General features: G+C 38.5%; 1 protein-coding gene across 1 annotated transcript; it reads right to left on the reverse strand.

Annotated features, from left to right (window-relative positions):
* Positions 1 to 1,035: 1,035 nt before the first annotated feature.
* LOC103844012 (E3 ubiquitin protein ligase DRIP1) lies at positions 1,036 to 2,073 on the reverse strand. The gene is made up of 3 exons (XM_033282323.1): positions 1,613 to 2,073; positions 1,331 to 1,403; positions 1,036 to 1,173 (listed from the first exon to the last, which is right to left on the reverse strand). Exons 1-3 carry the CDS (start codon positions 2,071 to 2,073, stop codon positions 1,036 to 1,038), a joined length of 672 nt encoding a protein of 223 aa, XP_033138214.1.
* Between the last annotated feature and the right edge of the window lie 13,337 nt (positions 2,074 to 15,410).

Below are 15,410 nucleotides of genomic sequence, written 5' to 3' on the forward strand. Positions count from 1 at the left end.
TTTAGATGCTTTAGGCATGTTTGCTGTGTTTCTAGCCTCGATTGATTTGATCGTAACTATTGATATACTTGATGAAATTCGTTTTTGTTTTTTGCATTGCGTAGAACAATCTGTAAGGTTTCTTTTGATTATCTAATTGTGTCGAAAGGATTATTCTGTAGTGAGAAAATCGGATTTAAAGAGAAATGTGTCATTAGTATTGTTTTTTCTTGATTGTGTTGCAATACATTGGGTTTTTCGAATATTGTTAAAGAGAAGTTCGTATAAAAAGTATGTTTATCTGAAACCAGACAAACCAAGGAGTGAGTCCAACCATGAATCCTGAAAATTCGATTACTCTTCGATGCAAAAACATTTGATCTGTTGCTAATCAAGATGACCATCGTCTAGAATATGTTGTACACCGCTTGTTGATATGTGTGTTAGACTTTTGTTAACACACAGTCAGAGGGTCGAATCGTTTCATATATTGTGATCTACTTTTAACCATGTGATCAACTCATTTTAGTCAACATAAACATTTGTGTATAGTTTCACTAAAGTAATGATGCAAATAGGTTTCTTATCGTATGTACAGTAACCATTTTAGATATCCTAAGTGTGTGAATTGGGCATCCCACAGACGTCTATTATTAGTATACAACATCTTTTTACATCATTATAATCACATAGTATATGATATACACATAGGAATGGAGCACCGAGATCGAATCAGTAACACAAGATCGCAATATTAGTATATCATTGATTTGGCTCTCTGCTTTCTTAGGCAGAGATCAGTACAAAAACATTATTTGCGAAGCATCATATGCATATATTCTATATTAACCATCTACTGCTACATTGTTTGATCGTCATAACAAGAGTTGCTAAAGAAACTTTCACAACACAGTCGATTGCTCCTACAGTTCAAATAATGTTCTTCCTTGTAATGCTTACAGAGATTCTACAGGGAGGAAAAACAAAGACTACTCTGTCTCCACATAATCTTCTTCTTATTGCATTCCGGAAGCTTTCGACCATAGGCAAGCACCATCATGTAATCCTTTGCGCAGAAGAACCAATCCATGCATCAATCTTTTGGCGCTTCGAACCTCTATGCAACCATAGGTCTACCAGTTTCTGAAGCTTCAGCGCGGGAATCACTGCTTCTCCCATACATCTGATCTCTACCTGTACAAAAACCATTAAATATCTATACATGATCAACCAAACATCAACTGCCATACTTGCGGTTAGCTCTAAAAAAATAACTGACAATACACATTAGCCAGCTTCCTTTACATTCAAACGTTATATTCCTCAATAGTGTAAATAGAGAGATGCTTACCTCAGTTTCACTCTGGAGATTTAGTTTCCTCATTAGGTACTTTTGGATAAAAGAAACTGGAATATCTCCATCCCTGTCACAGAACGAGCGAAACAAATAATACTATCTATTTGATAAAAAGAACCACAAAACCTACCTTATTTTCAAAAAAATTGCTGGAATTTTAGGCAAATATGTTTTTCCTTCCTGAAATCATCAAAGCCTTGTCAACATACCAACATGATATAGACAACATAAGAAGAAGAGAAAGAAAAAGTTTAGATATGGGAGGATGAATCTCACTGATCAGTGGACGCCACAAGCGAGAACCAAACAGGACCATCCCTCATCTCCCGTTTTGCACTCTTTTCATACTCACGTTTATATCTGCTCTTGTGGTCCTTAACTCTGGGTTGAATTTGTTTGTGAGATGATGCATTAGCCTTCTCAGATTTCGAACCTGGCCCTTGAGAAGCAGAAGAAGACTTCAAGGTCTGTGTCCTGTTCGCCACTTCGACCAGAAAATTCAAAGGTTTCCAATAAGATTCGGGATCCCAAGGCTCATCACTATCCTTTTTATTCTGAGTGAATTTGTTGGGTGAGCTTGTGCTCTCCAGAAGATGACCCTTAAGAAGAGATTCTTCTTCCTTCTCGGCCAATGAAGCACTGTCTTGTAATAACTCTTTTCTCGTGACCGTTTTAGTTCTTCTTCTTCCAGCTTGGTCTGACGCCTTGGTTTTGGTTACATCAACCAAATAAGACATAGATCTCTCCTTCTTTCTTGCTGGCTCTGGAGCTTTCACTTTTCTTCCTTTTAGAGGAAAGATTTTGGCTCTCAGGTCTTGTAAATTGTGGTCAGGCCTGCATAAAAGTAGCTCATCAACACACACACACACACACACTTAAAGTTTAACTAGAAAGCTCACATCTGTACAGGACAAGATTATTTGCTCACCTAAGCTTGTCCAATGGGGTGCCACCAAGGTCGATATTGCAAACTGGACAGCACTCTATCTCGTCTTCTGTGATTTTCTCATAGATACATTTCCTACAAACTGCATAGGAAGAGTAAACTCATCCCAGTCTCCAGTAGATAGCAATTAGAAATGTAAATTAGCAAATATTATTCTCAGCTGATATGTTAAACAACAGTTATGCAGCTAAATAAAACAAGTAACCTAACCAAGCAAATAACTAATATGAAATTGACACATACAATCTTCAACTTCAAAGAAAATTAAAACCATGGCAGTGAATCTTGAAGCCTTTGTGGGTTAAAAAGAGGAACTAACAAGTGTGAAGGCACTCGGAGATAGTGGTGGCGTCAAGGAGTATATTGTTATGTATAATTAACAAAACATAAAATTAAATGATATTTCTAAAATTTATAAATATTAAAAAAATCATAATATGATTAGAAAATTATAAAAATTGGCCGCCTAGACGCCCCGATTTATGCCAAATCGGTTAAAAAAATCGGATATCCGATTTTCTCCGCCTAGACCGCCTAAATGACCGCCTAGCCGCCTAATCTATTTTTTATTATTATTTTTTATTTATTTTTATTTTATTTTTAAAAATACTTTTATTTATTTATTTGATCTTAAATTTTATAAATATCATCAATATTCATAGTTTTGATGAAATTACACTATATTAAGTTTATATATTTTATTTGTGTGTTTTATACAATCTTAAACATGAAAATGTATTAATGTTATACACAATTAAAAAATAACATGTTTTATAACATACTAAACAATCTAAAATTTCCGACCCGCATAATTTTCGATTAATACCCGATTTTCTTTTTAGGTGCTAGGTCCAACCCGACTGCCTGACTAGCGCCTAGCGTGTTCCCGAACAGGGGTAATTTATGGTAGAATCAGATATTATGTTTGAACCAAAGACTAAGTCGTGTATCAAAAAGGTTCCCGACACAGTTTGTAGTGTATGAACTTCTTTTAACAAACCTTACATAAACTCTTCCCTTTACATTGACAATGTGATGATAGACATCACCAGTTGGAATGTCTGACCAATGAAAATGAATTATTCCACCGCTTCCTCCACCACCCACTACAATTTCCTCCAATACTAGATAGAATCGCAGACTTCGCTATGTCAAGTGTGCGCAAGAACAAAAGCACGGTTCCACGTGAACCACCGCCAGGTCCTAGACTTGAATCACTACAAGAAAACACAAGTTTTACGAGGGCAGTTTTTCTCGTGACTTCGTCGTAAAAGCAGTGTTACGAGGAATTAGCGAGGAAACCCGTTTCGTCGTTATACGTTTGTCGTAACGCATATATCCTCGCTAATTCGTCGTAACATAGCGAGGAAATAATTTCGTCGTAAAAGCGAAGAGGAATATTTCATCGTAAAGATCACGTAAAGCTTCCACGTAAGGACGTCGCTAAGTTTCCTCGTAAATACCACGAAAGACTTTCCTCGTAAAACCCACGTAAATAAATACTCGTAAAGTAAACGTAAATACCTTGATAGCTTTCCTCGTAAAGACCACGTGCACTTTCCACGTTATTTCCTTGTAAACAATTCCTCGTAAAAACCACGTTAAGCTTCCACGTAAAGAAGTCGCAACATTAGCTACGAATTTACTTCGTTTCGTTATTTTACAGAAATATAAAAAATTATAATTAAAAAAATAATTTAAATAATTTAAATTATTAATAAAATTAAAATTCTAAAAAAAATCAAAACCAAAATATTTTATATATAAATAAGTTTTGAATTCATAATACAAGAACCGAAATTAAAAAAAACTAAGGGTCGTTAATCGCCCAATAGAATTCATCACTCCTCACCATTACATCCGCCTCGGCATGTGTGTCGGATGTTGACTCGCCTGGAATAGGATTTTGTTGTCGCATGGTCCTCAACAAAGTCTCCCATTCCGGATTTGTGGCCGCTACAACGTCCAAAAAGCCCTCGAGTCCACCCACACGAGCTGTGAACGCAGTTCGCGTCGAGCTCAACTCGTGACGCAGCTCAGTAGACTCTCTACGCAGCTCTTCGACTCCCTACGCAGCTGAGAGACTTCATCATCCCTTCGCTGAACATAAGACGATGTCGCTCTCGGAACATCGTTGACGGAACCAATCCCCAGCGTCCGTCCCTTTTTTTTAGGGACAACCTTAAAAACAAAAAATAAATTTTGTTAGTAAAAATTTAAAGTTAAATTAAATGAATAATTAAAAAAATTAAAATTTTAGAAAATTTACCTCCTCGTAAAGCTTATCCACTTCAGGTGTGGATAAGGTGACGGGTAATCCATCGGTGGACTGCTGGGTCAGCTGGGTCTGGCGTTCTTCAACCCGAGCAGCCAAATCGTTGTAGATTTGCTCGGACTTGCCATCTATAAATCGGCCCGCCTTGTTCTTGTGGGTCCTCTCGTAAAGTTGCATAAGAGACGGGAATTCTCCCGTCTTTTTGGCCTAAAAAACATTTAAGAAAGTTGTTAGAATATATATAAAAATATACTAAAAATTTAATATAATTAAATATTTAATTACCATTTCCAAACGGACACCGGCGTGGGGTTTTTGGCCCGTAGTGTGAAGCATCGGCCCGTTCCCGTGCTCATCGACTGTGTTACGGGAGTTAGAGCAAGACTGGGCGACTCTAATGGAATCAGGAAGACGCCAATATCGGATGAGGCCATCCCAGACATCCGTGGTGAGCTCAGCGGGTTTGCCACGCTCATACCCCTTCACGATCCAGTCACCCTTCCAGTTGGAGACCGTGTCCAACAAGCGAACTTTCGCCTTTACGATAAGCTTCTTCCTCACCCTCTCAGTGATCCCCAAGGCCCAATTATATTTTTGTTGTTGGAAAAAATAATTTATAATTAGTTTTTCAGAAAGAAATATATATATAAATAATGAAAAAATTTAAAGATATATAATTAATTAATAGAAACTTACAGCGTAAATTTTGAACCACGTCTTTCTGACGTAGTGAGGCGTCTTACTCCAGTTCGGATGTGGCATGGAGAAGTAACCTTTTATCGTGTCGGTTACGTCTGATGCAAGACATCCGTCAATCCCAAACCAGGAAAATACAAATTTAAAATATAAATTATTTTTTAAAGTTATAAAAGAATTTAAAAAGAATAAAAAAAATAATGAAACATACCACAAAGTTCCGTCCGGTCGGTCGGGGTCGATGACTGGTAAACCTTCTCTGCCTGGCAGACGGAGAATGTCCTCTACAGTGTACTGCGAGTAAGGAGCACTCGGAGGCACCATCAAATCGGGATGAATCTCGGCGGGCATCGGAGGTGCCATCGGAGGAGGCACAGGAGGAGGAGCCATCGGGGGAGGCACGTGAGGAACCGATGGTGCACTAGAAGAAGGAGATCCAAAGACTCTCTGAGTGTACTGAGTCTCGGGGACAGTCTCCTGACCCGAAGAACCGGGAGCTGAAGAAGACGACGGGTCTAAACGACTACCCGACTCACCGAACATCTCTCTGTAATGGGCAGTAAGTCTACCTTTTCGAACCTGAGAAAAAAATTTAATTTTTTAAATTTTCGTAAACAATATACTTCCCAACATTATCCACCTAATCAACACTAAATAACATAAGATCCGTAAACCTATCTAAATTCCCTATACTAACCACCTAATATATCCTAAACTAATCAAACTAGAGAGGAATTAGAGAGACTTACCATTGCTACGAAATAGGGAGGAAGTGGAGAGGAAGTGGAGAGGAAGTGGAGAGGAAAGAAAGAGCGAGCTCGCTCGGGGATATATATAAGATTACTTGTCCTCGTCATTTCCTCGTAAAGTTACGAGGAATTACAAAGGCCCACATTTTCATATACGAGGAAATAGCGACGAATTACAAAGGCCCGCGTTTTCGTTAATGACGTTTTTACGACGAGTTACTTTACGTGGAATTAACGAGTTAACGTGTTACGAGGAATTAGCGAGCTTATATTTTTTATAAATACCCACAACTTTCCTTCTCAAACCACACACAAACTCACAAAACACACCCTATCTCAAATCACACACCTCACCAAAATGCTTTTCAAATTAGAAATATTTGAAAAAAAAAGAAGAGAAGAAGATTTTGGAACTTATGTGGACGAGACGTAAGTCTCGCCACATATAATTCCAGAATCTTTCTTCTTTTCTTTTTTTACTAGTTTTTATACTATGAGGAAGTAGCAAGTCCCACTTTTCACCAAATTAGAAATATTTTAAATAAAAGAGAGGAGAAGAAGATATTGGAACTCATGTGGGCGAGACTTACGTAAGTCTCGCCAAATGTGATTCCAGTATCTTTCTTCTCTTCTTTTTTTTAGTTTTTTTAATATTTTCATCGTAATATCCTCGTTAGGTTACGGCTCGTTTACGACGATTTTGGCTTACGTGGAATTAGCGTGCCCCGCTTTTTTATTTTTTTTTAATTTCATCGTAAACTCCTCGTGGCCTTACGACAACCTTACGACGATTTTGGCTTACGTGGAATTAGCGTGCCCCGCTTTCTTTATTTTTTTTATTTCGTCGTAAACTCCTCGTGGCCTTACGACAACCTTACGACGATTTTGGCTTACGTGGAACTAGCGTGCCCCGCGTTATTTATTTTACTTTTCGTCGTAAGTTCCACGCTATGTTACGAGGAATTAACGAGTACTACGTTTAAATCCCTAAAATCGGAAACCCCAAACCCCATCTTCCTTATCTTCTACTTCATATATTCCAAACCCCAAACCCATCTACCCTTGAGCCTCAATCTATTCTTTCACCTCAAACCTTATTTATAATATATTCCAAACCCCAAACCACAAGTCCTTATTCATAATTAAAATAAACTTTCACATTACCTTATTCATAAATCAAACTCCCACATTATCTTATTCATAAAACAAACTTCATAAAATCAAATACATCAATCAGATACATCAACATTCTCGTCATCACTAGAAACATCATCATTTTCATTAAACTCGTCTTCAACAGCTTCGTCTGTGGCATCGTCGGTAAGATCTTCGTACTCGTGATTATGCGGATCAATGAGAAGGATGTCATCAATTTCTTGTTCAGGTTCCTCGACTTCATTTATCTGTTCTTCTTGCAATGGTGGTTATTCTCCACTGATAATTCGTCCTCGAGGTGTAACTTTGATCACAGCTAACCAATTTATACCCGAATCTCTCATTTGAGGGTATGGAAGGAAGCTAACTTGGTCTGCTTGTGAAGCTAAGATGAAAGGCTCGAATTTGTTGTACCGTCGTCCACCGTTGACATCAACTACACCGAATTTGTTAGACCGACCACCTCTGTTGACGACGGAGTCGAACCATTCACATTTGAAGAGGACGCATTTCAGCTTCAGTATCCCTGGAAATTCGACTTCAATAATCTCCGTCAAGATCCCGTAGAAATTTGTTTCCCCTTTCACACATATTCCATAGTTACTGGTCGCCCGCTGTCTACCATACTCATATGTGTGAAAAGTATAGCCTTGCGTGAAATACATCTGTGATGTGGTGACCTTTACAAGTGGAGATTGAATTACTTCGTGTAACTATTTAGGATAATCTGCATCTTTGTCATAATCAACATGCAAAAGTAAAGATAATGTTTAAATACAAATCATGTACGGAAAAAGAGTTTGAGATAATACCTGATTTCGCAACCACTTTATGAAGTGTTGATCTTTCCTTTTGTCTACGTCACTTGTGGATATACCAGAAAATGTTTCTTCGACTTGAGAAACAAATAGGCTGTAAAATCACATTTTATAATAGGAATGAATCTCTCTCAATTAATATAACTTATTATACTTAATTAGATGCGTTTCGAAGTGTCCATATATATGTTACCTTTCAAAATAACGCATCAATGGATCCTCGCAATTGAGTAGAATATAGGTGTGTGCACTATGAGCGTCTTGTTCACTCGACCACCAAACCTCTTTAGACTTCCCACCGAGTCGCCCAATCTGGCTAAAGATGTCTGGAACACCATCAACTGCATATGTTGGCGCAACACCACCATCATCATATCTTCTTGGAGCTTTTCTCCGGTTACGTACTTTTGACGCAAAGTAGTACGATGTGAAGTGAGAAACTTCTTCCGTCAAACTTCCAGCAATTATAGAACTTTCAACTTTGGCGAGGTTCTTTGCTTTTCCCTTCAAATATTTCATGGCTCGCTCATACTGATACATTCATCCGTAATATACAGGTCCACGAAGCAATGCCTCATATGGAAGGTGGACAGCTAGATGCTCCATGACGTCAAAAAAACTGGGAGGAAATATCTTCTCCAGGTTGCACAATAAGATGGAAATGTTCTCCTGAAGCTGTTCCACAACTTCTTCTTTAAGAGTGCGTGTGCTCAGATCCCTGAAAAATGCTCCAATGCCTTTTATATTCCAAAAACAATTAAACGCATTGTTATTCATATATTATTTTACAAAATAGACCGTTATAAAATTATTGTCATATAATACACTACGTACCTACAAGTGCTTCATGTACGTTTGTTGGAAGTAGCTCCGCAAATGCAAAGGGCAGTAGTCGTTGCATAAACACATGACAATCATGACTCTTCATCCCGGAGAACTTTTGACCCTTTTCAACACATCTAGAGAGATTCGAAACATACCCATCGAGGAACTTCACTTCTGATGCCACCCAGTTGAACAATACCGACTTTTTTTCTGAAGACAATCTGAATATCGAAACAAGAATTTGTCCATTGCTTTTAATATGTAACTTGCTTCTTAAGCAAATATCCGACAAGTCTAACCTCGATTTTATGTTGTCTTTTGTCTTCCCTGGGACATTCAATATTGTATTCATGATGTTCTCAAAGAAATTCTTCTCTATATGCATCACATCGAGGTTGTGGCATAGAAGAAGATCCTTCCAATATGGCAACTCCCAAAATATACTCTTCTTGTGCCAGTTGTGATGAACACCGTAAGAATCAGGCATATTACGAGGGACATGCCAATTACCACCCCAATGAACTGTTTCATTAGCCCCATAGTAGTCGATTTGCGCTTCAATTTGTTCTCCAGTTAGATATGGAGGAGGAGTGTCTCTCACAACCCTTTTGTGCCTAAACAAATTCTTGTTTCTTCGGTAAGGATGGCCAATGGGAAGAAACCGACGGTGACAATCAAACCAACTTGTCTTCCTACCATTCTTCAGTTGAAACGCATCTGTCGTTCCATTACAATATGGACAAGCTAATCTCCCATGTGTAGTCCATCCAGACAACTTCCCATAGGCAGGAAAATCACTTATGGTCCACAAAAGCATCGCTCGCATTGTAAAATTCGTCTTCGTTGAACAGTCATACGTCCTCACCCCTGTTGACCACAAATCCTTCAACTCTTTTATCAGTGGTTGTAAGAAAACATCCCGTTGGTCAAGAATATGGTCAAGAATAGCAATTCCCGTTGCATGCACATCTCCGGTGGCAGATTGTATGGTGTAAGAAAGACTGGCCACAATGAATATTGTCTCCCTGACATTCCAAACGGACTAAATTCATCTGTGCATAGTCCGAGATACACATTGTGGCTATTGCTAGCGAAATCCGGATATACTTTGTTGAAATGTTTCCAGGCTCTTGCATCTGATGGATGAGTAATCTCACCATCCGTTTGAGTATGCTCGGCATGCCATCTCATCTTCTCAGCAGTCTGCTCTGATTGATACAATCTTTTCAATCTGTCTGTAATTGGTAGGTACCACATCCTTTGGTACGGTACCCTATTACGTCCCCGTCCTTGCGGCTTGAATCGTGGCTTCTTGCAGAATCGACATTCTTCTAGCTTCTCATCATCTCCCCAATAGATCATGCAGTTGTCGATGCAAACATCTATCATCTGCGAAGGTAACCCAAGACTATAAACTAGTTTCTGAATCTCATAATAAGAATCAGCAGACACACTGTCTTCCGGCAAATACTCTTTAAACAAGTCAGCCCATTCGTTCATGCAACTTTCAGGTAGATTGTGATCAGTTTTAATATTCATCATTCTAGCAGCCAACGATAATTTAGAGAGACCTTCTCTACAACCACTGTAAAGTGGTTGATTCGCCGCGTTTAACATTTCGTAAAACTTTTTTGCATCTATATTAGGTTCTTCATTTTCATCATGAGCTACGAATGCATCAGCTACCATATCATGAACCCTATCATAATCTACAATCTCCTCCTGATGGTAACTATGTTCATTATGTAAATGATGATCAACCGATTATTCCTGAAAATTGCTATTACTACTACTAGCTTCATCCTGATCATAATTAAAACCTTCTCCATGTTGAAACCATATATAGTAATTTGGCGTGAAACCTCTATTTATTAAATGCTTCCAAACATTTTCACGGTTTGCCAGTTTCGAATTGTTGCATTTCCGACAAGGACAAAACATCTTACCACTTTCTTGGGCGAGCGGTGTTGAATCTGCTTGATGCATAAATGTCTCCAGCCCCGCAAGGTATTCTTTCGTCACTCTCCCGTTAGCATCTCTATGCATATACATCCACTTCCGCAACTCGTAAATAGTTCCGGAGCCAGCCATTTTTTTTCTTTTACGTTTTTTGTTGTTGGTGTGTTTAAAATGATGCTCAAACATCCAAATTTATAGGAAATTTCGAATCTGGTAGTTGTAATTTTCCTATGAATTTACGACGAAAATTAATTAGGTGCAAAAAAAAACGTGTGTCACTTACAAAGTTGGTGGATTCAAAATTTCCTCGCTAAATCCTCGTAAATAGTTTCCTCGTAAATAACACGCGAATTTTACGTCCACTTTACGAGGAACCTACGTGAAACATAATATCATCGTTATTTCCACGTAAATGACACGTCACATTACATCGACTTTACGACGAAAGGTTTTTGTCGTTAGTTTACGAGGAAATAACGATGATACCGTTATTCACGTAAAATCCTCGTAAAGTTGACGTAAATTTACGAGGTTTGTTTTTCCTCGTTAATATTCCTCGTTAAGCTTGAGTTTTCTTGTAGTGAATTACTTATGCCTTTCAATGTCTTTCTAGGACTTTCTCCATCAGTTGTTATTGATCCCTCAAGTGACAAGCTTGAAAGTGGGTGCTCAAGCGAACCAATCACTTCACAAAGTGGAAAGAGGAAAAATTATTAGAAAGATACATTTCAGAAAGGTTATTTCGAAAATAGTATTTTGACATACACCTACAAGAGAATGCAAGCTTTTCATATTTAAATTAGTTGAAAGAAGAATAGACCATAAGGTACTTGCATTAATAAATACATAACTGACGTGTTCACAAAGTGAAATTTCTTTTTGATTTTTTCATTAATGGATTGTTTTGTATTTATTTATAAAGTTTTTATAACAAAACTACTACACTGCACGTGTTGTTTTTTTCTTTCAGATTGTTGAAAAAATTTGTGAAATGGAAAAAATTATGAGCTTTAAAGATAGAGTTTTTGCACTAGATGACTATGATATGCCAGTTATTTAGGTAAGTAGACATTTCCCCTTTTGAATGAACCGGGAAAATAAAAATACCTATGTTGCATATCGGTCAATTAGATTGACATGTTGTCGGTTTAGTCAAGCACGCTTCTGTCGTAATAATGTTCGATTTTAGTGGTTCGTTTACATATATTCATATCACATTTGGATTGTTGCATTTGTTATGAATATACGGAAATCCGGTAATTAAGCTTTAAAACCGGTTATGTATATGTTTGGACATGTTAAAACCGGATATACAACAGTGCAACTATATGCACGTGCACACACACGTGAGAATTATAAAAATTTATCTTCCTGTTTTATTGATATTCTTGCTTGCCTTGTGTTGCAGGGATCAGATGGGAGGACATGTCCTGCTACTTCACGGTTGCCTTTTGTTTTGCACGTTTGAAACCGGTTTCTGAGAAAACTAATGTTATTGTAAGCACGTTTGAAACCGGTTTCAAAATTAAATATCCGGAGTTAATGAACCATTATCGAATAACATTCCAATTAGATGTCTTTGCAAACCAATTAATTTCGGTGAACTAGTATTAGGCCACATAAGTGTCTCTACTTAACACTACAAGATGAAACAAAATATCCCAATTCTACATGGCCACATACGTTGCTTTTCTTACCACCACAAATATCAAACTAATTTTACACCATAAGAATGTCACAAAAGTCAATTTCGTTCAGTCTGACACATCTCTACTGTCACTTGATGTTGCGACACTTCCCTGTTTCACTCTGCACCTACTATCCCTATATTTCTCACGTAATACGGAGGACATAACCGACTTTGTCTCCACCCCAACTACACGGTTCGCCAATTAATAAAAAATATGCATAACTACCTAATGTCCATCGTTCCCATGTATATTGGGTTAATTAGTCCTTAAAGATAAGTAATAAATGGCTACTACTACTTCATACTCTTAAAATTCATGAAAGAAGTACATATGTTTTATTCAAGTAATATATCTTTTTCTTATTATTTGAGGAGCATTAGATAAAATTAACTTTTACTTCATGTGTTTATTACATGCGTGTCATTTCCGACGTGGCATTACCACAAGCTCTCACACACCTTATATTCAAAAATCCTTTCTTAACTAGACTAATTACAAAATTTGCCATTGCTAATTACGTTAAACCTTCTGTATATACTATAAGCTTATTGAGTGACAAAAACATTTATCCCCCGTCTACTACTCTTCCATTACAAACGGTTTCATCTTTAACTATGAAGAGATTTTATTGCCATAAACTGAGATTCTTCATAATTATCGATTTCAATATGGCAATTCGTATAGTCTAACTTAAATATTAATGCCTTTCTCTATAGTTAGACTACATTAAGTATTATTACCCACTTTCGTACGTATGTATCTCTATATCTGCTTATATGCGTGTTGCTATATAACAAATTCGTTATATATGTGTTGTCAATCACAATGTTCACGAATTCGTGTTGCTATATAACGAATTCGCAAAATTTTCTAGATATATACGTACACTTTTTAAAAACAAATAACATAAAACGATCCATTATATAGTATTTTTAAAAGCTAATAATAGTTTCAAATCTCCCCCATTGCATGTTAACCATGTTTATCGTTTCCATAATTATCAATGCAATTATGTAATTGACGACCATTTTATTAGAGTAGAGATTCAAGACAACACAATTTAATACATTGTGGGAACCGAAATTCGCACTGTCGATTTCCGTTTAAATAAAGAAACTAGGAAAACCCTAATTTCCCAGAGGTCTCGGATCTCTGCGAGAGCCAACGACAAGTGATCGAATATATGCGGAAATCATGAAAAGATAACAAACGAGTTTAGAGAAAACAGTAGATCTTATTTCGAGTCCGCGTAAGAGCGTTGCGATCATTACAAGAGAATACAAAGGCTTTGGCCGCAGGGGCCGTCAGCGAGTTACCTAGTTCTAGCAACATAAAACCCTAATCCTAGTTGAGTCGCAGCTCGATAACAAAGGACGAAAAAGATATCTAAAAGGCTTAGATTGATTTCGGACTGAACCTTGTTAAAGGCTGCCTACGTACCCCTTTTGAGGATCAAGCCGAACGTAGTTCAATTGATAGAGCTGGACAAGAGATCGAACTGCCTGGGCGAGTTCGTCTAGTAATTGAGTGCCAGTCATAGAAACCGAACTTGTCGAGAATAAGCCTAAAGTTTCTTAGTGCAGAGAATTCCGAATCTAAAAAGTTCTCCCCCTCTTGCTCCTCGCCTAGGACTCCTTGTATACTAGCTCCAAGGTCGGTTTACGCTTTTACTCTTCTGCCCTTAACCCGTCATAGCATAAAAATGGAGATATTCCATTTTTCCCGATCTTCACAATTATCTTCAAAACTTCCGTATTTATCCGCGGAAACTTGACATTTATCCTTCCTTGTGGACCAAGCGTAAACCAGTCTGTGGTTTACGGGCTTTTGGTTAGGAAAATCATAGGATGGGCCTCGAGTCGTGTTTTAGGTCCCTTTGGGCCGTCTTCCGACTCGACACGTTTACTACGAGTTTTCCGCGGTTTCTAATCCGCGAAGTTTGATCGATGAATTAGAATGGCGGAAAACATGGACTGAGCTTGCTACGGTCTTCGGGAGATAGCATTCGAAGGTTTTGACAAGAATGCAAGAACTGGTGTCGTATTGACGTTTGGAAAGGGTCAATCGCTACACAGCGACCGAACTGTGGCTCGAGCCCGGTCGCTTCGTAGCGACCGAGCGGGACGAGCCCTCGGTCGCTACGTAGCGACCGAGCTTTGGCCCGAGCTCGGTCGCTACGTAGCGACCGAGCTTTGGCCCGAGCTCGGTCGCTACGTAGCGACCGAGCTTTGGCTTGAGCTAGTTCGCTACGTAGCGACCTAGCGGGACGATCGCTCGGTCGCTACGTAGCGACCGAGCTATGGCTCGAGCTCGGTTGCTACGTATGGCTCGAGCTCGGTCGCTACGTAGCGACCGAGCTTTGGTTCGAGCTCGATCGCTAAGTAGCGACCGAGCGGGACGATCGCTCGGTCGCTACGTTGCGACCGAGCTTGGCTCGGGCTCGGTCGCTACGTAGCGAGCATGCTTGGTCGCCGCGTATCGATCGAGCTTGGCTTTTCCGTGGTCTGATTTCCATACTCGAGCTTGTCCGCGGCCGATTTGGATACATGTCCGTTTCCTTTGGACAATCGGTATTTAGTGGTTCGATTGAGATTTGGACGATATTTTACTGCAAGGCTGTTCGTAAAGATATCTTTACGAAGATTATTTTTCGTAAAAACGGTTATGCTGACTTTTACGGACTTTCAGGCATTGATTCCGTCGTGACCGATTTTGACCCCAACATACATTACCATTTCGAGTGTTCCCATAATATATGAATCAAATATGAATCGACAATCGCGTGATCGAATCAATTATTGTGAATGGCAATGTTAGCGTGATAATGGCAACAAAATATACGTGAAAAGAGTAGTTTTCTATAGAAGTGATTTAACGGATATTTCATCGTTGTTATTCGAATACGGTTTCACCACGCAAAAGTTATTATGAAAACATGATTGTCCATCTCTGACTTATAA

The sequence above is a fragment of the Brassica rapa genome, chromosome A10 (assembly GCF_000309985.2).
Source record: "Brassica rapa cultivar Chiifu-401-42 chromosome A10, CAAS_Brap_v3.01, whole genome shotgun sequence".
Taxonomy (NCBI): domain Eukaryota; kingdom Viridiplantae; phylum Streptophyta; class Magnoliopsida; order Brassicales; family Brassicaceae; genus Brassica; species Brassica rapa.